The 26,272-nt window shown below is 37.2% G+C and overlaps 2 protein-coding genes across 9 annotated transcripts; one reads left to right on the forward strand and one right to left on the reverse strand.

Annotated features, from left to right (window-relative positions):
- Positions 1 to 975: 975 nt before the first annotated feature.
- On the reverse strand, positions 976 to 17,050 carry LOC124639795. Of its 8 annotated transcripts, none has more exons than XM_047177266.1 (18): positions 16,910 to 17,050; positions 16,575 to 16,688; positions 16,275 to 16,496; positions 15,664 to 15,827; positions 15,222 to 15,263; positions 14,527 to 14,614; positions 14,258 to 14,320; positions 13,928 to 13,981; positions 13,700 to 13,781; positions 13,169 to 13,253; positions 12,267 to 12,460; positions 11,867 to 11,999; positions 10,229 to 11,737; positions 9,088 to 9,162; positions 8,550 to 8,775; positions 7,934 to 8,110; positions 7,191 to 7,351; positions 976 to 6,820 (listed from the first exon to the last, which is right to left on the reverse strand). In XM_047177266.1, exons 1-17 carry the CDS (start codon positions 16,938 to 16,940, stop codon positions 7,191 to 7,193), a joined length of 3,420 nt encoding a protein of 1,139 aa, XP_047033222.1. In that variant the 5' UTR covers positions 16,941 to 17,050; the 3' UTR covers positions 976 to 6,820. The 8 variants fall into 8 exon arrangements, with proteins under 8 accessions (XP_047033222.1, XP_047033223.1, XP_047033224.1 ...); XM_047177267.1 differs by having other exon boundaries at positions 12,267 to 12,451; positions 15,664 to 15,833; XM_047177268.1 differs by having other exon boundaries at positions 8,550 to 8,760; positions 15,664 to 15,833.
- Positions 17,051 to 17,494: 444 nt separating this feature from the next.
- LOC124639798 (cellular tumor antigen p53) lies at positions 17,495 to 25,728 on the forward strand. The gene is made up of 8 exons (XM_047177275.1): positions 17,495 to 17,785; positions 18,951 to 19,028; positions 19,623 to 19,743; positions 19,957 to 20,055; positions 22,307 to 22,490; positions 24,194 to 24,431; positions 24,690 to 24,894; positions 25,222 to 25,728. The coding sequence occupies exons 2-8, from the start codon at positions 18,958 to 18,960 to the stop codon at positions 25,399 to 25,401; spliced, it is 1,098 nt and encodes a 365-aa protein (XP_047033231.1). The 5' UTR covers positions 17,495 to 17,785; positions 18,951 to 18,957; the 3' UTR covers positions 25,402 to 25,728.
- Positions 25,729 to 26,272: the final 544 nt, after the last annotated feature.

Here is a 26,272-nt window from a genome sequence, read left to right on the forward strand (position 1 = left end):
CTAAAGGTTCCGAAACAAATGAACCGATTTGAAAAATTATTTCCCTGTTGGAAAGCTACATTATCTTCAAATAACATAGGTTATAAGGTTATATTTTATTCGGGTACAGGTAGTAGTGCCCACGGGACGCGAGTGAAACCGCGGGAAAACAGTTATCAATACAACTGCTTTTATTTTCAAGTATTGAATGACGAACTAACAAATTGACGTAATAGAATGATCAAATTAAGGATGTTTTTACAGAAATTACCTATATAGGTGGACTAATTAATAGATTTAAGACTGTTCAAATATTATATCAATTATAACCACAAACTATGAGAACATCAAACGGTGCCAAGTCTAACGAATTTCCACTTTAATACAACAGCAGTAAAGTCTATATTTCTCTGGCAAATAAAACCACAGAAAATATGAGCGAATTCTTCATCACCAGATCTGAAAACCATAATTCGATTTACTGAAGCTAGTCATAAGGAAATTTCAGATGATTCACGAAAAATGGATTATATTATTGTTTTCGCCAAATTGGAAAACCCGGACTGAAATAGACTTGTCGATATTACATATAATAGCAAAGATTTCCTTAAATCGGTAAGTACGCTGTTAGAGAAAATAATTAGGTCAACGTGTAGCAAAATATTGTTCGTGTATTTTCCAAACTGTCATTATGGTACATATAAATGTACATTTTTGCAAAATTTGATTACAATATTAAGTTATAACTTGTTTTTTTTTTGTACTGCAAAATGACACTATTTATTGTAATAGTGTACCTGAGTAACATGAATAGTGTAAGAGAGTAACACATCCTTAAGGGTGTGGTGTTGCACAAATCGATGTTTTGGTCCTTACTAAAATATTTTAATAATAAATTATATCAAGGATAAGCTTGAAAAAAAAAACTAAAACAGGATAGTCCGGAAAAATACAATGATACGGACAGCTCCTATTGTTAAAATAAAACAATAAAAATAATGTATACATAGATATTTTTATTTGAAAAATATTTCGTGTCGCTAACAAACTAATCACAATATGGCATTCTACATCCGAATTAATGTATTTATACAAAAGTTTATCTTACGCAAATAATATACATCAGCCGTTTAGCTGTCACCGACAATTTCACATGTTCGCGAACATACTATTCCGGCACGCACGCGAATATGTACATCAAAAATGGGATATTTGACACCAACAACCAACTAGACTTCTACCACCTTACTATAACACGTGGTTTAAAAAAAGTACCAGTTTTTGTACCACCTTCCCGAACAAAATAAGTGGACTAAGGCTGCGTTCAGACATGCGGGAATCGTGCGTTTACGAATCGCGCGGTTTGAAACCGCAAAATTGTGATGCTATTTAGACACGCGCGGTTAGTATGCGATTTCGTGCGTGTTAAAGACTCCATAGTAATAGAAACGCGCGGGAGCAGCGCGATTCTATTTTCTGGCGGTTGGATTGCGGTAACCGCGCGGTTATGTCTGAACGATTACTAACTAACTCATAAATAAGACCCGCGCGATTTCCGTGCGATTCTATAATCGCGCGGTTCCCCCCGTGTCTGAACTAGCGCTAAAGCTATTACTAAAGCAGGTACTTCTAAATCACGTTTTATAATAAGTTGGCTAGACTTTATACACCATATTAAAAAACCGTGGTCATATAAAAATAACCGGGTTTTTAGTACCAGGTATAAACCATGGTCTTGAACAAAGAAATCTAGTACCTACTGTACTTTTTAATTTAAGACCAAGTTCTATAATAAGGCGGTTTCAGTCTAAAACATTATTTTTCCAGTTCCATTTTTAATTGATTTTTAGCTGCATCAAAAACTGAAAGGAAAAAAAAACAGTTGACATTGCAATTAAATTACGTTAAAAGCTATTTTACTAATTCCATATTTATTTCAAAAACTATTGCACATATTGGTTGGAGGTGTCAAATACCAATAAAAAAAAGCTAAATTATTTTTCGATCACAATCCAATATTTATCAATTCAATTATATTTACATTGTCACCGCTTGAAGAAAGGTACCACTCGAAATGACGATTTTATACAGGGCTACTTTCTTTTAAATAACCGGTAGCGTGAGAGCTTTTGAGCTCTTACATTTGCAAAAAAAAAACCGGTATCGGTTATTCTGGAATAAAACCGGTTTCGGACGTTTTGAACACGTGTCCCTCAGGAATTATTGACCTTTAGGACCTGTCTGTAAAATATTCAATTTTTTTTATAGCAGATAGATTTTTAAAACAATAATTTTTGAAAAAAATTAACGAGACCTTTTATTTTAGGTCTTTTTTGTTTTGTTTTGGGTCCATTTCAACTGAGGAAAAATTGGCGATAATTAAAGATGACGGAATGCAAAATATTATTTATTTAAATAATTTGTATTTACCTCAATTGGTTTTCTGACACATTGGGTATTGCCAAAAAGATTAGTCGCGTATTAATATTTACAGCAAAATAAGACGTTTATCAACGTTTATTCGTCCTGAATACAATATAATTAAATACGAGTGTATTTGTATGTAAGAATTTTACATAAATTTATGTATCAGACTTTTAGTATTCTTCCACACTTTCCTCAAAGTAAACAATGAGTTGGTAAAATCATGTTTTTTTTTCTACTTGCTATCAATAAATACACTTCAAAAAGGAAGACATTATATTGGCCAAATATGTTTTAGAATAATAATTAATTAATTGCCTTTTTAAATTATAATTATCGTCATTTATAGTGATACCTTTCTATAAAATACAGCCTTAGTATTGCCACACCAAAAAGTTTGGAACTAAAACGTTCGTAAATTGTTGATTTCCAAAGGGAAATAGACCAAATACAATCAAAATAGTTTTGATTAGGCTGCTAGGAACTTTATTTAGTAAGTTTTATTGCCATTATAATCAGCCATAATATCAATACTTTTGTATGACGACAAAACTATTCTGATATTTGTGTTGGCTGCCGGTGAAACAATTGATTTTAAGTCCCATTAATAAAAAAAATATTTTAAATATGATTTTATCCACAATTAGCAATTTGTGTTTATGTATTTTTTTTTAATTCTTCAATTAATTGATTGATTTAAAACAGATAAGTATTGATTACTTTTCCAATTATTGATTTATTATAATTTACAGAACAAAATATGTTCAATCGATTTCTAGTATTCTTCCCTTCAAATATTCGGTGAAAGCCTTTAAATTGAGTAAATAAGAAAAATTCTATACGCCTCATGTATTGGCAAGGAAAATATTATCTATAAATATTTAAAAAAACATAGTTTGCCGGCGAAAAGCATATTCTTATACTAAATATAATATATTTTTATATATAGGTGACTAATATAACACGGCCGCGGTAAATAGGCTGAACACTGAAAGCTAACCTTCTTGCTCATAGACTTTTTTGTTAAGCTTGTCTATGGTAACAAAATTTCAAACTTGGAATCTAAGCTTACTGTATTATTGCTAAGACATAAAAATGGCTGACTACTGTTCTATGTTTAAAAGATTGCCGATTCATGGGGTCATTATGTTTCCTACGATAGTAGGTAAATTTTTATAATACAGCAGTATATCGGCCTTCAGAAAATATGGAAGGCATAGTTGACGATGTATTAAAAGTTATTTAGTCTGCTCAAATTATTCCCGAGTTATTGAAGAGACACTATTTGTAGTTAGAAATGCAATAATTGAAATGCTTTTATTCTATGGAAATATTTTTACTACCAAAATTACCGTAGCCGTCAATTATATAATATGGTAAAAGAAACACATCTAAATATATCTTACAAATACAAATATCTATTACATCTTAAAATTAATAATAAAACTTAAAACTATAACTACGTCTAATATGTACAACTCATATAATTTTAATGATATCGTGATCATTTTCACACTTTATCATTCATTATTTATTAAAAATCATTCATATTCATTAAAAATCACTTTCCATAGATTTTACAAGCATTGTTTAATGTTTTAAAAATACTATTTAAACTCTTGAACGCCAGCGTCGTAGATTTATGACAAATTATTTCACGCTTATACAAAATCATGTGAAATTAAAGTTTTAGTAGAAACCGCAGCGTTGGTCACCCCAAAAAAACTCTCTTAATAGCACTTAATATTTTAACTATAAAAAAGTATTGCATTATTATTGGTGTCTGATTAAGGCGATTATAACCGATGTTCGCACACATCTGCTAAACCATATAACTATACAATTATCAAAATAACGACACCGATACATTATACATGGTACTTATTATGAAAATCTTTAATTTTGCTCTTAGTACTCCCGATTGAACACAAATATTAAAGTCCCGTTGCGTTCATTGAGATTCTTATATCCGATAAAATAATAAATAAAAATATAAATTCGTTCTTCGGCTAAGTTTAGCTCCTAGCTGTTAATATGGGAACAAAATCATAAAAATCATCACATTGAAAAAAATTGCGAGCGTCACCCCCTATTTATACATTTAAGGGGGTGTTTGCAAATGACAGTGTACTTAAAAATTGGTCGTCTCGCACCACAGTTTAAAAACTAAAGTAAGAGAACTCAGTGCCATCCTCATTCGGCTATGTATCAGTCACCCATATTTTTGCCTCCATTCATTCGCTAGCGTATATACAAAGCCGATACCATACATCATTTCGGCAAACCTGTACAAAAATAACGCAGGACACACAATATTATGTATTTTTCTTTAATATATACAACATCTAAATTTAATAAATGTCTTGGTGTTACCAATTTATTGATATCAATAATAGTTAATATTACTTTTTTTGTTATATAAACTAGAGTATAAAATTTGACTCCAATCATAATACAACGTATTCTGCTATTTAATGAAAATTATATCTTTATAATGTAAGATTCACACAGATAGAATTATATATCGTTTTTTTATTAGTATTATAGGCACAAATGAACAATATTGAGTGCCTTAAGCTTCTACCACTACTTAAAGTAGGCGAGGGGTTTTAGTCCTACAAATATAATATTCACTAAGGAACGCCTTTTTCCTTCAGCCACCATTTTCTAAAGCCAATCCCTTCCAATTTTAAAAAGTAATAAATAAAGCTGCCAGATTAAAAAATATGCCGACTTGTCTTTTTTCAATAATTTCTATATGTTTTATGACTAGTGTTCCAATCGCAGTTTTTTAATATAAAATTAGGAGAGATCGAATGTTTTGTGATATCGCGATTGCTTTAGGGCCTAATGATAGGATTTCATGAGTTTTCAATCATCAATTAACTTAGCTATCTGTGGTACAAATATGGCGGTTTGGCATATCTTTACAAAGGCTGTCAAAACGTCAAACTCATTCTACAGATGAAAGTGATTTGGCGATTGAAAAATCGGCCCTTAGTATACTACAACATGTAGTTTTATAAAAGAAAGTAGGTTTTTTTAAGGCTTGTTTCCACTGTTGGTCAGTGATATAAAAACACAATATAAAGGGGTTAGTAATAAGCCGTGACACCGCGCCAATATAATGGAATGACGTCATTAGTGATCTGTATTGCGACATTAAAATATAAAGCACTATTATTAATTCATACTCTCTTAACTTGACTCCTTTTTGGAAGATTCTAGAACACAGAACCAAGAAATTCAAACGAAATATTCGTTTTTAATGGCCGTTCCCAATATTGTCTGAGTATCTACTGTTTTGCTTGCTAAAGATAGGATTTTGAAATTAGTTGTTTGCGGCTAATGTCAAAATTCTATCCATAGTAAGTAAGCCAACAGACAGATACAATTTTGGAAGTGGCCTTAAGATGACATGGTTATATTATTTCTTTGGAAACTAAAATCTTTCAAAAGGAGATCCTAGATATTTCTAAAACTCTTTCTTCTATACTTTCATTTGAAACTATTATATCAGCTTTGTTCTTCAATAACACTGGTATTCTAAGATATTCCTTAAGACCCAAGTTCACCGACAGCAAAAACGTCCGTGTATCTTATAACAGTATAATATTGGCTGATGATAACTTATAAAAAACTGTTTAAAACCAAAATAAATTTGTAGAATGACGAGTGCCTATCAGGACTATTTTGTTTTCCTGTTACGTTAAATAAATTTAATAGTGATAGTATTACTACAAAGTAAACTTCGCGTCATTATGCCTCGACATATCATTAAAGGAATATCTGAGTACACCAGTTTAATTACCACCTCCTATCCCTACTCTACGGCTAATCACGACTGTGATGATAAATTATGCTGTTTTACTATATTGTCACTGTCGATAACTTAACGTTGGCTACGCTTTCATTGCACTCTTATAATCAGCATATATTGAGGCCGCGGTGAAACGAAATTCCGACATAATTTAGATTGATTTTAGATTGAGATTTACGAAAATTTATGATCTTTTAACTGTTCTAAATATGTAATTATTAACTACTAATAGCTAGCTGGTCTTATGTGCATACGAAGTATGTCTAGCAAAAGAAATAAGTACACCGACAATATACATATTGCATTCTTCAGTCAAGTTACAAAATAGCTTGCATTTTTACTTGCCAGCATACTCATATTTTCTGCTTTTCAAATCCAACATCGTTTCACCCCGCCATTTTGTTATTTCCACTACCACACCGCTAATTATGTAATTTCGACGCAAACACTAATATTAGTAGGAAGTAGTCACTACGGCTAAGTCCGAACCTCCGTCGAAGCACTTTCTAGAGGTCACTTGTGTTCACTGCCCGAAGTACTCTCGTACTATTGTACTGTCTATTGTATACTCTTACCAGGCAGAGATGTGTCGACTACCTGGAAGGAAGAAATAAATATATTTTACTTTCAGGAACGACAAAAAAATTAAGAAAAAGTGGATATTTACAGTGGGAAGATAATTTTTAACTGAGGAGTGGACTTATTTGCTCACGCACTTTAGCATTTCAATTTTAGACTCGAAGGACCTTCGCTCTTATGTTTTACAAACACGGCAGGCAGTCGCGGACTTGTAGACAAGCGGAGACTGTCACCTTTCCTGTTTTGTAGGTTCAACGGCTGTCCAAGTCATCAACGTAGTCGGGAGTTGTCAGGGCTTGTCGGTTCTGAGTCGGTGCCTCATACACCTCCTCTGGACACGAGATGACGATGTTGCGGCGCATGTACTAGCTACACACGCAGTACGTACCTAGTCGGAGTCGGAGTCGTCGTTGAGCGAGGAGCGCAGCTTGGAGAGCGTGCGCCTGGCGGCGGGCGTGTCGTCCTCCTCGTCGGACGAGATCACGATGCGCTGTCGCGGCTTCACGCCCGTGGCTCCGCGCGTCATGCGACGACCGCCCTCGGGGGTCGCTGTATCGACAATAAACAAACATAAGACAGTTGTAACACAAGGTTCCTTCGCCAATCGTCGATGGGACGACATCGGTGTACCTAAGGATGGATTTAAAGCACGACCGTCGGTAAGCGTGTACCGTCAGCGATGACGGGACACTGAGCAGAACTTGTTGCAAAAACTTTTCGTCGCGTGTTCGCTCGGTCGCTCGGATGGCATTAAACGCACACATAATATGTACCGCCATAGCGGATCAGCCGATTGGCAAATAGCGGACAACTTGAAATATTGTAATGTATGTCGTATTCGCTCGAGATACGTTTGCATACCCATTCTTAAATAATTAAAAATGCAAACATCCGAATTAAGAACCTCTCCATTTTTGAGAAATCGGTTAAAAATGTGATTACTTTTTTATCCGGAGTTCTAACGAAACACACGCGCTGACGGAAGCTTATAAGTACAACATAAGACTAAGACTGAAAAAAGGTGCTAAACAACGGCCCGTGCGGTCATCCTTATATTACTTTTTTCGTTATAAAATCAATATTCTTCAACAAAAAAGTACCTAGAAAGCAACAAAACTAATATCCACTCACCGGCGACTTCTTTGTGCTTAACTTTAGCCTCTTTCTTGGCCTGTTTCTCTTGTTCCTTCTTCTCCATCTTGGCCTTCTTCAGCGCTTGGCACTTCTCCAGCGTGGGCTTGCCTTCCAAACCAGCAGCCGTGAGAAGATCCAGCATCTTTTGTACGCGTTCTTTGTTTTTCGTACAACCTGTAACAGAGAGTTAGCATTTTGGATTTTTTCCGACCCGTGAATATTATGATTAGGAGCGTCCAATAATGGAGTCCACATAAGTTATTTCTAACATAAAATTACGAAAATGTTACGTAGCAATGTTAGACGACATCTCATCCACGTCAAATCTGACCCGCGGGCGAGTTGAACAGATTTTGGGTCAGGATTCTCCGGAATACATTTTTATGATCAGTTATCCCCGAGAAAAACCACTGGGAGTCATAATGATAGGTCAAACGTAAAAAGAGAAATGATGAGTTTAAAACAGTACTTATTATGATGAATTGACTTCACGTGCATTAGTAATGATTTATTTTTATTATTTATTGTGTGTTATGTATTTTCTATGGACATGTTGCCTGAAATAAAAGAAATGAGATATAATGACAGTAAAAGTAAAATAAAAAATACCCACCTTCAACGAGCTTCTTATAATCGAAGCGTATACCAGCAGCTTTGCAGAACTTCTTCATATCCGTGATCCCGGGCTGGCGCAGTTCCGGCGGGACCGGCGGGCGGCCCCGGCGGCCGGAGCCCGGGGTCCCAGGGGCCCCGGAGCCCGGCGTGCCCGGGGTGCCGGGGGCCCGCGGACTGTTCTTGGAGCCCTTCGGCCTGCCCGGGCCCCGCTTCAGTGGCGTATCCTGTACGTGATGGGGGATCATTTCATTCGGCACGGCTGATTGTGAGTTATGGGGGTGACGGTGATTTGGATATTATTCAAAAATTCTTCATATCCATTGAGCAAAATGTTTGAAGTACAAACCACAAACAAGTGTCAACCACAAAATTGCTATACCTTTTTTTTATGGATTATTTCGTCAACATTAAACACAAATATAGCAACACTATACTAAGCAAGTCATGATTAAACTCGCCTGTCGTAAATGGAAGTAGTGAAAATGATTTTATGGGTAGTAATGGCACATGTAATTATTATTAGTATTGACACTTACCTCGTCACTCTCCTCGGAGTCGCTGCCCGATGAGCCGGACGAATCGTCTGATGATGACGAGTCTACTGTCTGTACCTGAGAAATTAAATATGAAGTCAATATATGTCATCATCATGACTTCTTCTTGCCCTGGTAGCAAGTTATTTGGGATTCAATATGTTACGTGTACGATGGCGCGATATGTTATATGCTTTCATTCATTTTTGTTACTCTCTTCTTATTCGTGCTCTCTTTCAGGCAATTCTTATTAAAATGTGCAGATTATTGGTAACATTAGAAGGGCCAGTTGGTGATTTACCTAGAGGTGTTAGCACCCAAAGTGCTTGATGGTTTGCACTAGGATGTCAGCTGTATTCAAAACCGGGAGCTACACGGCAACCTTTTTAGCGACCTTTTTTCGTAGTAAGTAAAGGAGAAAATTACGAAGGAAATGATTAACTTTTGAAGAAATGCAAATTTTATTTATATCCCACAATAGATATCATGATACACTCACCTCGGTAGTGTGCGGCACAAGTCCCCTCGCCTGCAGCTTGGCAGCCGCTAGCTTGGCGGCCGCGGCCTTCTGCGCGGCGATGTGTGCGGCCTGAGCGGCCAAGCGTAGTAGTAGTTGTACATCACTCACCTCGGTAGTGTGCGGCACAAGTCCCCTCGCCTGCAGCTTGGCAGCCGCTAGCTTGGCGGCCGCGGCCTTCTGCGCGGCGATGTGTGCGGCCTGAGCGGCCAAGCGTAGTAGTAGTTGTACATCACTCACCTCGGTAGTGTGCGGCACAAGTCCCCTCGCCTGCAGCTTGGCAGCCGCTAGCTTGGCGGCCGCGGCCTTCTGCGCGGCGATGTGTGCGGCCTGAGCGGCCAAGCGTAGTAGTAGTTGTACATCACTCACCTCGGTAGTGTGCGGCACAAGTCCCCTCGCCTGCAGCTTGGCAGCCGCTAGCTTGGCGGCCGCGGCCTTCTGCGCGGCGATGTGTGCGGCCTGAGCGGCCAAGCGTAGTAGTAGTTGTACATCACTCACCTCGGTAGTGTGCGGCACAAGTCCCCTCGCCTGCAGCTTGGCAGCCGCTAGCTTGGCGGCCGCGGCCTTCTGCGCGGCGATGTGTGCGGCCTGAGCGGCCAAGCGTAGTAGTAGTTGTACATCACTCACCTCGGTAGTGTGCGGCACAAGTCCCCTCGCCTGCAGCTTGGCAGCCGCTAGCTTGGCGGCCGCGGCCTTCTGCGCGGCGATGTGTGCGGCCTGAGCGGCCAAGCGTAGTAGTAGTTGTACATCACTCACCTCGGTAGTGTGCGGCACAAGTCCCCTCGCCTGCAGCTTGGCAGCCGCTAGCTTGGCGGCCGCGGCCTTCTGCGCGGCGATGTGTGCGGCCTGAGCGGCCAAGCGTAGTAGTAGTTGTACATCACTCACCTCGGTAGTGTGCGGCACAAGTCCCCTCGCCTGCAGCTTGGCAGCCGCTAGCTTGGCGGCCGCGGCCTTCTGCGCGGCGATGTGTGCGGCCTGAGCGGCCAAGCGTAGTAGTAGTTGTACATCACTCACCTCGGTAGTGTGCGGCACAAGTCCCCTCGCCTGCAGCTTGGCAGCCGCTAGCTTGGCGGCCGCGGCCTTCTGCGCGGCGATGTGTGCGGCCTGAGCGGCCAAGCGTAGTAGTAGTTGTACATCACTCACCTCGGTAGTGTGCGGCACAAGTCCCCTCGCCTGCAGCTTGGCAGCCGCTAGCTTGGCGGCCGCGGCCTTCTGCGCGGCGATGTGTGCGGCCTGAGCGGCCAAGCGTAGTAGTAGTTGTACATCACTCACCTCGGTAGTGTGCGGCACAAGTCCCCTCGCCTGCAGCTTGGCAGCCGCTAGCTTGGCGGCCGCGGCCTTCTGCGCGGCGATGTGTGCGGCCTGAGCGGCCAAGCGTAGTAGTAGTTGTACATCACTCACCTCGGTAGTGTGCGGCACAAGTCCCCTCGCCTGCAGCTTGGCAGCCGCTAGCTTGGCGGCCGCGGCCTTCTGCGCGGCGATGTGTGCGGCCTGAGCGGCCAAGCGTAGTAGTAGTTGTACATCACTCACCTCGGTAGTGTGCGGCACAAGTCCCCTCGCCTGCAGCTTGGCAGCCGCTAGCTTGGCGGCCGCGGCCTTCTGCGCGGCGATGTGTGCGGCCTGAGCGGCCAAGCGTAGTAGTAGTTGTACATCACTCACCTCGGTAGTGTGCGGCACAAGTCCCCTCGCCTGCAGCTTGGCAGCCGCTAGCTTGGCGGCCGCGGCCTTCTGCGCGGCGATGTGTGCGGCCTGAGCGGCCAAGCGTAGTAGTAGTTGTACATCACTCACCTCGGTAGTGTGCGGCACAAGTCCCCTCGCCTGCAGCTTGGCAGCCGCTAGCTTGGCGGCCGCGGCCTTCTGCGCGGCGATGTGTGCGGCCTGAGCGGCCAAGCGTAGTAGTAGTTGTACATCACTCACCTCGGTAGTGTGCGGCACAAGTCCCCTCGCCTGCAGCTTGGCAGCCGCTAGCTTGGCGGCCGCGGCCTTCTGCGCGGCGATGTGTGCGGCCTGAGCGGCCAAGCGTAGTAGTAGTTGTACATCACTCACCTCGGTAGTGTGCGGCACAAGTCCCCTCGCCTGCAGCTTGGCAGCCGCTAGCTTGGCGGCCGCGGCCTTCTGCGCGGCGATGTGTGCGGCCTGAGCGGCCAAGCGTAGTAGTAGTTGTACATCACTCACCTCGGTAGTGTGCGGCACAAGTCCCCTCGCCTGCAGCTTGGCAGCCGCTAGCTTGGCGGCCGCGGCCTTCTGCGCGGCGATGTGTGCGGCCTGAGCGGCCAAGCGCTCGCGCTCGGCGTTAGCGTCGTAGTAGTTGTACAGCACTTCCAGCGAGACGGGTACGTCTCCGAAGTACACTTCGTTCGGGATGTGGGACGAGTCTAGGCAGTCGTCACTCCATCGCCTGGTGGAGGACAAAGATTTTTGTAAGTAAATGTTGGAAATTGTGTCCCTAGTTTTCCGAAAATGGATTTGCTAAAATTTTACGATTCAAAAGTAATATTTGTTGCAAAAAAAAATTGAGTTTATTTAACACAACTCCAGAGATCATGATTTGATTTATAATTACAAAAGGATAATTCTCAATCCCAATTAAAGTAAAATCAATATTCAAAGTTCCCAAATGTAAAAATAATTAAACGCATTGATCCATCTTTTATACCATACTGACCTTCTAAACTGTATCCCCGAGAAGTCCTTCCTGAACGGTCTGATAGCATACTGGTATCCCGTAGCCCTGGGTCTTGGCGGCTGCGGCAGGGGCCGCGGCGGCGGGGCCCGGGGCGCCGGGGGCCCGGCCGCGCGCGGGGCCCCGGGCGGCTTCGGCTTGTTGGTGGAACCCTTCGGCCGGCCCCTCTTCTTGGGCTGCCGATAGTACTTTTTATTCTCTAATTTTAACGGGCGCAGTGGGATATGGGTAGCTGGGTGATTTCTCGTGAGATATTTGAATTATACAAGGTGTTACAACATGGAAAGATGGAATATTTCAGTAAAATCAAAAGGATGCCTAGGCAGATCATTAATATGCGGGGAAAGGCGAAAGAATCGTAATAATTCGACAAAAAGAAGTCACTTTGTTTCTTTTGTAACACCTGTATGTACAAGTTCAAAGTGATTAATTTTTATTCAAAAAGTTTGAAATGTTCACTAAGAGTTTGCCATTTTTATTGTAGTCATCGTTTTTAAGTGACAAAGTCAAGAAATGATATCGAACTATGATACCCATATAAATGAACGAGACAAGCACATATTATTTAATTGTATCATCTTACAAACATGCACCTGCGTGTGTATGTATGTATACACATGTTTATGGCAAATAAATTATTCTATTCTCTTCAAGTCGATACTATACACATAATATTTTCAAAAGATTACGAATTTAATGACACGGGACTGTCGATGTCCCTGTGACATCTATGAAAATGAAATCTACATTAATGCAAGAACCAAACAACAAACTGACAAAGATATAATAAAATTATTTATCTGACACTCAATAATAGAAACGTAAAAGGATGAAATGAAAATGAAATTAAAGCTGATAATAAAATTAGTCTAAAACTAGTTTACCTCACTGCCGGGAGTAGGCACTTTCCCCGGTATAGACCCGGACTTGGGTAGCTCCGGACTGCTGAACGGTTTCCTATCCTCTTCACTGTAACAATGAAGACGAATACTTTTAAGACGGATCACACTTTACTTATTTACTACTTTACTTATCTTACTTATTTCAACAAAAATTTTCGCACTAATTTGTTCGCAACCAAAAAGTATACGCATCGGCGCACGGCCACAGATAGTATGTGTTCGCGCATAAAGGTTGGTTTCGCGAACAATTTAGAAAATTATCGTACACAATCATCAACAATTTAAAAATTGAAAAAAAAAGGAGTCAGATTATTATCTGAATGTGTCTGAATTTCTTAGGTCTCGGTTAAAAGACCTTGGTGCAATGTTTTGTTTTTAACTTGGCAAAGGCTCACTCACATAGTAGGTAGAACGCCATCTGTCACTTTTTTTTAATGGGGTAAAATTTTTCTTAAATTCTCAAAAAGAAAACCTCCGATTATGATTATGTATGATTACAAAGTGAGTAGTTACCTCTTGTCACTAAGAGTGGTGGGTTCTGCGGCACGTTGCGAGTCGCCCGCGCCCTCCGCCGCTGCTTCGGCTTTGCATGCTTCTACAAAATAATTATAAACATTATTATTTAATTTACACAATATAAAAAAGTGGAAACATATTCTTTTGTTTTTTGTCTCTCAACAATATAAGACATAACAGTCTTTAATGAAAAAAAATGTTCTTTGGGGATACAAAAGTACATACCAGCAGGTTTATCAATGGACTTATTTTCAACTCCAATGATTGGATGCCCATCATCTGGAAGAATAATTTAGCATCATCATTGTAATTCCATTTCACTTTCACTTCCTAATATTTGTTTCTATTAATAATTAAAAGATCATTAACTTTTGATCAAATCTACACACTTGAAGGTGTCAAATGATAATATAGGCAATTTGAAGGCTGGTTATGGTTTGGTTATTGTTATAGTTAATAGGTGCATCAAATCATAAATTGTCGATATACTACATATATCTGAAACTATATTATCGATATGTACCTAAGTGAAACTGCATACGTCTTTTTACATACCTTTACTTTGCATATCAGCTGGCTTATGTAGCCCATCTATTGATAATGGTTTCTGTCCAACATCTGAAAAAACATTACAATTTTAAAACTCCTTTCAACCTCACACAATTGAGTATTTTTTCACATTAAAATATCGATATACTTTACGAAAACATCGATATTTCTGTAAGAAAATATCGATATATATTTATGCGAAAATATCGATAACCTTATTAAAAAAAACATCGATATTTTTACGCAAATATCAATAATATTTTATAGCAACTTACCAATGGGCTTGTCCTGTCTGTGCGCCAAATCATCAGGTTTAAATATGTCTGTCTTTATCTTTATTTTGGGTTGATCCAAGTCCCCGCCCTGAAACAAGATCATATCATTCATTCATTCGTTCAAATTAAAACGATGTTATTGAATAGAGTGAAACCTTGATTATGTGACAATTTATTTGTGAAAAATGCAATTTGCTAAGTATATGAGACCCAGCAGGACCTAGTACCTGAAAATCGTTATACTGTAAACTTTGTTATACTTGTCTCTTCACTAATATATACTACGCGAGTCGCGCTCCGGACACCATTTTTAGGAAACTGCGGGTGGCGTGGGTGCGAGAGGGGGTATGAACTACTTGTGCTTGGAAGTTAGTTGCAGACCGCCAATGAGTGTTAAATAATTTTAAATATGTATTTAAAATAAATTCTGACTTATACAGTCCTCACTTTAACACAAAGTAATTATTATCATTTGCATTGAAACAGATAATGACAATTTTTTATTTATTTATTTATTTATCCATTTAATTCAGGCATCAATGTCACATATTAGCTGCCTTTTCTTACTGTGTGAATTTTGTAGATATATTGATTCAAATTGAAGGATTAAAATATTCTTAGTCTTTTTACTTGTATATTTTAGATAAACACATAATCAAGGTTCCACCGTAGATATAATATGTTTAAATATTAACCAAAGAACTGGGAATGTGGACATTGTACTCTCTCTGCCGTGCCTGTACAGATTGAACATATAAACATTATTATAATAATACATACAGAAACAAGAAAAATCATACACAATCATATAAGCAACAGTTTCAAACAGACAAGTTAAAAACAAAGAAACACATAAAAAAATTTTGTTGCCAGATACAGGTGTAAAAATACTTCTATAAAAAAAATAAACTTTTAAAACACATGTTAGCAATTAATTAGAATTTCTAAAAGAGATAGAATGTGTTATTTAAAACAAATCTAAAAACTAAAAAATACAGATTCAATGTTAAGTTTAAAGCCATCTTTACATTTATTTTACAACATAAAGCATACATGCAGTATTTTATTTTGTTATTTGTGAATGTAAGCAACAAAAGACCATAAAAAATAGAATTAATGAATTACTATAAGACTCACCATCATCTCGCTCTCTGGATGTGGTCGTTTCTGAGCATCGGTCGGTTCAAGTTTGATTTCAGACTTGAGCTGCTTCACGTCAAGGGGCTTCTGAGTGTCTAACGGAGGCAGTAGATGTGGCTGCGGCGGCCAGGCAGGCTTGTGCACCCCCACGTCTCCATAACCTTGAACTGACAAAGTGCAGTCAAGTCACACAATAAACATTTCTACAGAATTAAAAAATATATAAAAGAGTTGTACTTAGTATAGCTTCAAGTTGTAAGACATTAAAGAGAAAACAGGTTTATAATTAATTTTATGGTCCAATTTAGTCACCAAATTCTTTAGTTAACTAAACCTATTATTTTATCAAGTAATAGAATTGTTGTTCACTACAAGAACAAGTTATTGAAAGGTGCAAACTTTTTCAACATATTAAAAAAAAAGTGTGAATATAACCACCCATAGATAACACCTTTATGTCAACAATCTTTAAAATCTGTCAAATATATTCAAACAATAATCACCTCTATTTTCTATTGCACAAAATCTATTATGGTATGTAAACTGGCAATGTTTTGCAAATTTTTTTATGGTAAAAATATTGTGAAAATTTTGACAAGATGTCTCACCCATATGGGACTGAGGCATGTGCAGTTGTGCCTGCGGCGGCTGTTGTGGCGGGAAACTCTGGTGATGCGGGTAGTTCTGGTGAGCTGGAGGCGCGTACGACAGGTTCTGCGGCGCGTAGCCCCCCGGGGGCGGCGGCCCGTACGGCGAGAACGCTTCCGGCGGCGGATAGTGAGTGTTATACGCACCAGCATACGGCTGGTACGGTATTTGATGACCATTATCTGAGACAAAAAAAACAACGTCAAAACTTTCCCAATATAAACAATTTCTCACGCATTTCGCGCTCAAAGTTACCTTACCTATGTAATTTAGCGGCAAACCGTTCCCCTGGACAACACCGTGGCCCGGTTCGCCCTCCATTCGCAATCGCTTCTGATTCATGGCTCTCTCGGCTTCATAATTCATCTTGGTAACTAAAAACAAAAACCACTTTCAATACCACAAGACGCGACCGCAATAAAACACATTTCTACATCGATATCGCAACAAAACGCATATTAAACATTCTCGCGTTAATTGTGACGGACGCCAACCGGACGCCAGCACAAAACACAGGTTATATGCTCAGCAAAAGCAAACACAAGCGTACCTTTGTTGGTCAATGATTGTTATTGATTTTAGTTTATAGACGCACTTAGAGCATTCCCTACGATGATTTGGTACATAATAGAGCACTATAACAAGTCAAAATAACTGTTGCATACAAAATATGCATCAAATTATCGGCCTAATGACAGTAAAATTAGAAAAAAAACACAAGTGAAGCGGAGTTCGAATATTTTTTTCTCATTCTTGAGTAATTTTTTATGGTGGCAATATATATTTTTTCTTTTTCAGAACTGTATCATACAGTTTTAAGACGCTTTTAATTAAAAGCTTTGTAATTTTTTCAACATTTCTTGAATACTAGTAAACGTGAATTTTTGATGTAAAAATATTTACTGGGTGTATTTTATTTTTTAGTTTTCCTGAACAATCTTTTCATATAAATGCTTAAAAATCTAAGGTAAGTAGTATGGAACGCGCTGTAGTAATGAAAAAGAAAGGAAATACCACGCACAAATTTTAATTTGGTAACCCTAAAATGGTAGCAAAATCTCAGTAGCAAAAAATGTGAATTGCCATTATTCTGATATTTTTTCTAACATAGAATAATTTTAAATAAAAACAGTTGGTGATCAAATTCATGGATATCTATTTGTTAAGTTATTTGTGAATAAAATAATAAAAGTTCGATCGAGAAATGTCTTATTAATGAAGTATTAAAATGGGTTTGCGATGCTATTAAACTAGAATCAGTAGAAACCTAGACATTTAATATGGTACCCCGCTAACTATTTGCATCAACGTCTTGTATTGTGCGCTCGCGGATTTTGTAGTTTTGTGTTGTTTTTTTTTGAAACTTATTTCCATTGTGACCTGCATTTGTCCAGTGTTAGCTTACAAAATATTGTGAGGATCTTACAAAACGTTGTTTTCTGGATTTATATTGTTATTAAATAATTTTAAGGTAAGTCTAATACACTTCGGATTAATTTCGTCAGATTTCATGCTGAAGTTTGAAAATGTTATTTTAGTGGACAGTATTACTTATACCCTGTCTAAAACCTCATTTTGATCCCACAAACTAAGTTATTTAGCAATACTATGTTACTATTTGCAAGTTTTCTTCGTGTTTTTACGAATATCAAATACAGCAACGGTAGAAGGAACAAAAAAGTTATCAAGTATAACATCAACAGCGTAAATTGAAATTGATCTCGATAACCGAAAAGTATTAAATTAATAAATCAAATCCCTACATTACTGTATGTTATGAAGTAAAATAAAGTAATTTATGAATTAGCGATGTTTTTTATAGTATTACTATGACGTTTTAGGTTATTAGATAAAACTTACTTTTCAACTACAAAAACGCTCATTCTGAAGGCCGCGGAAGGCCATTGGCCTGCTAATATTATCTCATTTATTTTTAATGCAATAACATTCCAGCTTTTCAGCCTAGGAATTATATCTATATAGGTAAATAATATATAAGAACTTTTTGGAAAAAAAAATCCCTTGATTTGATTTATATAGTCCTCCGATTTTATCAGATCATTTCTACAACTATTTCCTAAAGTAAAAAGTTGAGAATTATTTTTGAAAACCCTATCTTTCATGAATGAACATAACGATTTCATAATGGGTTTTTCCTGAAATGAGTTAATAGGTTATGCAATGATATCACCATTTAATTCTGTAAATAGAAACAGAAAGCATGTTGAGTTTTTATCTATGTTATCACTTATCTATCTGATAATATCAACATACGTAATAGACAATCCCTGGATATTTTTTTTAACCCACCATGAAGGCCTACATGATTTAGCAAAGATTAGCAAAGATGGTTGATTCAATCTGTTTAGCAAAGATAGGATTCAAAAGCAACTTAAACTTTGACCCAATACTGATACTGTAATCTGTAATTTCATAATAATTTCGGTAGAACAATAATGATTTTGCATTTCTATTTTTAAGTTTCCAATTTTGTATTTATTTATTAGAAGATGGTAGGCACACTCAGTATCAACTGCCATGATACCATACATTGACAGATTAATACAGTCACCCTAAATGAAAATCGGTCATAAATGAGCTTCAAAACCTAAATTCGTTGTATTTATTTGTTCCAGATTAATCATGAATGATTTCAGAAAGATGTACTCTGAAGAAGACTATGATAGCTGCATCAATGATCAAAATCTGTTGCTGTATGTATTTAATATTAAGCACCACCCAATCATATCTATACTTCTTAGTAATTTGTCTCCAATCCGGTTTCCGAGCCCCATCGTTTTGTATTTTATACTTTATTCGGACTGCTGTAAAGTTAATACTCGAACGCAGGCATATGCAACACAAATTTAAAAGAAAAACAAGCTCACAGTTCAGATACTGGATTGAAGGTAAACCGGTTTTTGGAATACCCTTTATGTTTCTGACTTTATGTTCTGACTGCGGAAAATATTGGGATTAATCATTTGAATTCAGAGGTCTTTGGCATGGTTTTATTAAAAGGACTACTCAGATAATTATTTTGTCTTAAAAAATGAGATGTATGTTCTTTTTACATCTAGTAAGTACTCTGAACATGCTATGTTCGTAACCTTAGGAAAGTAAATACTTCATGGACTGAGATAAAACAATCGAATGGTCTTACCTAAATTACAGTATGTATCCAGGAGAAAAAGATTAACCTTGAAAGCTAAGCAATTTAGCTAGATCCACAGAGTATTTATAGCATTAAAGGATTGTTGGAGATAATCAGTTTCAACCATGATATTATTGTATACCTTATTTTTTAGGGAGATCGATTCTTGCGGACTCGACTTTGAGGGCATTTCATCAGGATTCATTCCATCACCAGCTTCGGAGACCATGGAAATGGGCACCAAACCTAACCCAGGCACACTGATGGAATTTCCTGTGAGTATATCTATACTAAAATAATAAAGATATATTTGTTTGTACCCAATGGCTATATTTTGTCCGGGAATGGGAAGAAGTTCCCCTGGGACATCGAAGAAACTGTGGGGAAAGAGCCATTTAATTATATTGTTATTATATGTCAAGTCAATAAATATTGTATTAGTAAGAGTTTAGAACGTGATTATTATAATTTAATTAATTTCTGTCCAGTTCTGTCCCCGAGGGCCTCCACAAAGGATGAGTTATCCTGGGGAACTTAATTTCCAAGTGGAAGTGAACAGCAATGATGTACACAAGAAGACATTTTTGGTAAGTAATAATAAGAATTATAAAAAAACACTTATACTACTACTTAGCCTTCTATGAAACGTTTTGGGGTTGGCTTCCAGTCTAACCGGATGTAACTGAGTACCAATGTTTTTAAATGGACAGTCTGTCTATCTGACCTCCTCAACTTAGTAACCTGGGTAACCCGATAATGAAGATATTATGACTTACTGCCTATGTGAAAATTATACTTGCTAGGTACATGTGTCCTTACCTAGGATTCAAGCTCCATACAAAATTGGATTCAAATAATAATCATTATTTCTTATTCACAAAGCACACCAAATAATCATCATCAAATTATAAGTTGCTACGCATGTCGCCGTACATATTTCAAGACATTTTTAAATCCAGATATAAAACCCAATAAAAAAAGTTTTGCTATAATTACTGTTAGGTACTTGCTTTTTATCGTCCCATTGCTGGGCACAGGCCTCCTCGCACACGGAGAAGGATTGAGCATTAATCACCACGCTAATAATTATCATAGCTTAATTTTTGTTCTCATAAATATTTCTAACACATTTTTAGAAATTACCATAGAACATTTAAACAGTGAATGAACCTGACTTAATTTTTAACTTTAGTAACACCACCTCAAATTGAATTTGGATTGATTCATGTAATATTTTATGATTCAGCTTAAAATTTTATTGCTTGGATAGTGCAAAAAAAATATTTCCAGCCCATTTATATTATACATATAAATTAATAAATTAAATGTCGTTAGTAAATCGATTTCAGCCGAAACTAGTTTGTCCTGTTAGGTGGTTTAAAAACCATTGAACCTAGAGTCCGCCTATTTTTTTTCACCATTCATGGCATTTAAATATGTTTTTTTGTATAAGAATGTCTTCAGAAATATGGCTAGCTTAAAAGAAGAAAAAAATGCCTTAAAGTAAAAAATAAAAACAACTTTAAATCCTTTACAGGTAACTTAAAAACTTTTGTTACACCTATTGTCATTTTAGTTTTGGAAATCAGTTTTTCGGTCTAAGTTTTGTAACTTAGATATATAGAAAATCATCACTAAAATAAATGTACAAATTTGAGGTCAAAGCACTTATTACCAGCCAGCTAAAAATATCATTATGGTCGGATATAAGATAATGTATGTAATATTATTGTGTTCTACAGCTAGCCAATGTCATTATCAGGGATAATTTCTATAGGTGCAGCTAATTTTAGCTTTGGTACGAAAAAGGTTGGCTTAATTTCTAATAGCTAACTTGCAAGCACTACAAAATGGTAGGGTCATTTAATTAAAGTATAAATTATACAAAGATATAGGCAAAACTGTTTTTGCTGGGAAGAAGTGGCGTAACAAACTCCCCAGCAACACATGTCTGTATATTAAATTAAATGGGTGGTTCAAGTAAAATAGTTGACTTTTAAGAAATATACTGGTGGAACATGATGTAGTTATATATTTAGATAAATAATAAATATGCACATGAAATGTGATTCAACACTAATTTAGAAAAAAAGCGATATGACGGCCTTGTGAGGTCAACCAGCATTTCTAACTAGTCAAACTTGTGTGATCAAAATCATAAAAAAGTAATGATCCGGTTTATAACACCTCCTTTTTTAGCTGAAATTTATGTAAAATGTGTTTTTATTTTACACAGCTGTCTGTGGAAGTCTAAAATGCTTATAGTTTTGATATCTGATAAATATTGCTTTATACACTAAATCTGCTTTAAAATGACAAAACCAAAATTCACTGAATTTATTAAACTAAAAACGAACCTTAGAATATCATTCCTTTCCTTATCTTTCTATAAAGCCTACCTAATCACAATCTAGGACTATAGTCCCACTGCTGGGCAAAGGTCTCTCACTCAGGGAAAGTTTGAGATCCGACAAAGGACCTTCATTATTTCGTTATGTCCATCAATTTTTAAGTGACCCCAAAAAGGAAGAGAAATCAAACAGCGTTTATTCAAAGTAGGCTGAAAATCAGCACCTTGCGGGACGTCAGAACTACTTAGGATGGTTCCCAAAAACGCCCACCCAACACCACTTCCTATGTGTTACTACTAGGAATAGTGGGAAGAAGAAGTACTCAGCTCAGCTCACTGGTACTCAGCTACGTCCGGTTAGACTTAAAGCCGACCCCAACATAGTTGGGAAAAGGCTCGAGAGATGATGATGACTGGGAAGAAGAATGGCGCAACAAGCTCCCTGCAAACTCAATTCTTCATTTGATATGGTTTTTTCTTGTCACCAGTATTCCCACCAACTGTGCCGCATCTACGTGGATATGAAGTGCAACTTTAGCGTGCAATTCAACTGGGACTACTTGAAGGCTCCGCATATGTTCGTGCGGTCTACAGTCGTCTTCTCTGACGAGACGCAGGCGGAGAAGCGAGTTGAACGATGCGTACAGCACTTCCATGAGAGCTCGACTTCTGGTGAGTAAAAATATATGTAAATATATGTCCAGCGATAAATGTCCAGAAACACCATCAAAGTTAAAAAAATCTGATAATTATGTTTATGACTAACCAGCCGTTTGCCTGCGGTTCCACCTGCGTCCCGTGGGAACTATTGCTCGTACCGGGATAAAATATAGCCTATGGTACTTGCAGATAATGAAGCTTTCTAATGGTGAAAGAATTTTTAAAATCGGCCCCGTAGTTTTTGAGATTATCCATTGCAAACGAAGTTTTCCTCTTCATAATCTTAGTATAGAAGAACAAAATAAATTGAACATCTGAGAATCACATAAATCTCTAAACATAGTTTTTGAATGTCAGATCTCTAACCATTTTGTAATTTTGATTGTGTTAATAGACTTGATTGTACCTGGTAAGGATTCTGAAGATTATTTTGTGTTTTTAGGTAGGTTTCAAAATAGGATTTTGCTTTAGTAGTGCGTTTTGTTTTAGCTTTTTTCCGTCTTTTTTAGAAAGACGATCTTCAAGAACGCACAAAAGTCCTATTTCCTTCTCAGTCTACAATCTACCTCTATTTCAAATGTTATTTCAATCGCCGTTATAATGTAAAAAATATAGATTACTGATAGTCGGATTATAAATTTAACGATTCAGTAATTTGATAGGCAACTTGTAAAAATAAGCTGAAGTAACTGTTTACCGTCAAAAGATACGATTTATGATATAATTTCGTTATATTAATGAAAAATCCAATTAATCCCCATTTGGACTTAATAACTACTTGGCTAAATAATTTGTTAAGACTGCACTAGTTAACAGTATTTTTTCGAACCAATTTCTTATCTTGGAAATTTTAGCGTGTTGATATATTATTAGCCTGGGAACGAATGTATAACGGATCAACATCATATCAGCCTATTGCCATCTACTATAGTTCGGCCATTCAGAGAATGCGTTCCTGACACGTCGCGATTGAACTGACGACGTAATAACATTCATTGATTATTGATATAATAATGTTGTTTTAATGCTCCTTAATTGTTAAAACGGTAAACAACCAGCAAAAATATTTTTATCGTAACTGCAACGCCATTGCAAAGTTACGTCGTCAGTTCAATCGCGACGTGTCAGGAACGCATTCTCTGAATGGCCGAACTATACTGAATATTAAAACAAATAAAATATTCCAAATCAGTAACTGTACTCCATTTGAGTAAGCATTTAACAAAAAGTAAACAATGTTGATAGAACTTTTCACATAATAAATACATAATAAATTAACTACTGCTTGAAATAATAACTCAACTGATTAAGTAATTGTTATTGTTGTAACTTACATTGATAATTAACCATATTTTATTTTTAAACTGAGCTTTTCAATAAAAATCCTATCAAGATTCTCAAATGGCGTATTGATATCCTAATTCATTTCAATTCTGTATCAAACATCATAAACAGTGCAGCTATTTTACCATTTACCAATAGTATACAGAATCAATATTTTCACAAATCTTTCTCCGGTCGTGTCAGTTGCTGTCCCATCGGGTTATGAGAGTGAAGGAATAGGGAGGGCACCTGTGTCTGCACAAATGCTTGTGCACTATAATATGTCTTGCGCAGCTGGCTGAGTCTGTCTCCTTATAATGAGAACAGCCGCCGTGGCTGAAATCGCCCCTGGACGTATTATTTTTACAATACCCCTTTTATCCATTTAACAGGAATTCAAACAGAAATTGCCAAAAACGTGCTCCACTCGTCCCGGGAGATTGGTACCCAGGGCGTCTACTACTGCGGCAAGGTGGATATGGCAGACTCCTGGTACTCAGTGCTAGTGGAATTCGTCAGGACCAGCCCTGATTCCTGCTCCCATGCTTACCAGTTCTCCTGCAAGAATTCTTGTGCAACCGGCATTAATAGGCGGGCGATTGCTATTATTTTTACACTGGAAAATCATATGTAAGTATTTTATTTTTTATCTTGTGTAATTGTTGAAAAAAAATATAAATTTTAGTTACCTGACTGTTGTTTATTGAATGTTCTGTGTTTTGCCGTAAAAATTAATAAATCCTTTACGTTCAACCTTACAGCATACGCTTATTTTATTAACCATTTATTTATTTGCAAATATAAACCGCTGTTTGATAAGCAAAAAAAATAATTATAAATTCACTTAAATACAAAATACACATACTTATCTTCACATTTCCTCACCAGGGGTGAAATCTTCGGGCGTCAGAAGGTAGGAGCGAGGGTCTGCGCCTGTCCTCGTCGAGATATGCTCAAAGACGAGACAGCTGAGGGGGTGTACAAGACTGGCAAGAAACGCATCCCCTCTAACCAGATTGATCCGCCTAAGACGAAGAAGATCAAAGTCGAGAATCTCATGGAGTTTGATGATGCTGTCCATAAACTGCCTCCGGTAAGCCAAGACTAAAAAAAAAATATTTTCTCTATGCTACATTGTTTCATTAGTTAATTTAACCATGAAAAAATGGGTGTACGTTTTTTTTCTTCTTACTATTTAGGTAAAACAAATGTTCACAACATTTTATTCAGTATTTCAAAGCTATTTTGCTTGTATTTGTTAAAAAAAATTAATGTGTTTAGCTTTTTCTAATAAAAAAGATGACCTCATTATGGTAATCTTACTTATCCGCAAAGGCCATTTTCCATAAATAATTTATTTATCAAAAACATACTAAAAGCCTAGAATTTTATATATTTAATTAGTAACTTTTTCACACAGTTGCAAATCGTGGGGTCCAGAGCGATGCTATGCGGCCTTAAAGTGATGTTAGAAATGATGGAGCTAGCCGTCGAGTGTCGAAAGAATGACCCAGAGTCGACGGCCCTACACGAAAAACCTATCTCGGACCTCAGAGATACCATCAAAAAATTGGAAAATGCCAAAAAACCGCCACAGTAATATTTTTTGTACCTTTTTTATATTTTTAGTGTAGTTTTTTTTTTAGTTAAATGTAAGTTTGACGTTTTCATTTTTTTTTTAATATGTTTCGATTTTTAACACCCAGTTTTAGTTGACATTTTTGTATTTTTGACATAATCATGACTTTTATCTTTACAAGTACAAGCAGTGCCTTTCCCGTAATTTTATAATGTTGCAATGTTCCTCATACCTGCAAGTTGAAAGCCGCATAATACTACTGTTATTTTATCGCATTATCATGTATGATCTGATAAATATATCTGCAAAACACTTTTTCGCAGAGAAATCAAAATTTTACCACTGAAAGATTACTTTTCCTTTTTTTACGTCAGTCTAGTGTGATAGATCCAAATAAAAGAATTAAGTAATTTATAGTAAAAAAGTACATAAATGTTACATAATACATTATTAATTGTAGGCACTGCTCATCAAGTTACCTCAAAAATATTTAACCAGTGCGTCCCACCCTTACTTAAGACATATTCCTAAGTGTTCAAACTAAGCATTGCTTATGGTGGGTTCACATGATACCAACTTCACACAGACATTCATAGAATTTTTTAGCAACAAATCGGTGCATACAAAAGTCTGAGCCAATGATAAGTCTGCACGGACATCTTCGGTCGTACCACAAAACTTAAACGTCTGTTGAAAACTTGTCTAAAAAAATGACAGATTATGACGTTGAAATAAGGTCCGTTTTGTAGCCACATTTTTTAGACAAGTGTTCAACGCATGTTTAAGTTTTTGTAGTAAGGCTGCTTGTATCTCATATTTTCACTCAGGCTTCAGTTTTTATATAGACTTCATTTCCACTTTAGATTTTTTGTATCGCATGGACCCACCATTA

Source organism: Helicoverpa zea, chromosome 19 (assembly GCF_022581195.2).
Source record: "Helicoverpa zea isolate HzStark_Cry1AcR chromosome 19, ilHelZeax1.1, whole genome shotgun sequence".
Lineage (NCBI taxonomy): Eukaryota > Metazoa > Arthropoda > Insecta > Lepidoptera > Noctuidae > Helicoverpa > Helicoverpa zea.

Coding starts and splice junctions, on each gene's coding strand:
- LOC124639795 (XM_047177265.1), bottom strand. CDS start 16,940: ATGTACCAAATCATCGTAGGGAATGCTCTAA. Junction 14,615..15,221: donor TCCACATTCCCAGTTCTTTG/GTTAATATTTAA, acceptor ATCTTGTTTCAG/GGCGGGGACTTGGATCAACC. Junction 13,782..13,927: donor GTCCATTGATAAACCTGCTG/GTATGTACTTTT, acceptor ATTATTTTGTAG/AAGCATGCAAAGCCGAAGCA.
- LOC124639798 (XM_047177275.1), top strand. CDS start 18,958: ATGAATGATTTCAGAAAGATGTACTCTGAAGAAGACTATGATAGCTGC. Junction 20,056..22,306: donor TACACAAGAAGACATTTTTG/GTAAGTAATAAT, acceptor TCTTGTCACCAG/TATTCCCACCAACTGTGCCG. Junction 24,895..25,221: donor CTGTCCATAAACTGCCTCCG/GTAAGCCAAGAC, acceptor TTTTTCACACAG/TTGCAAATCGTGGGGTCCAG.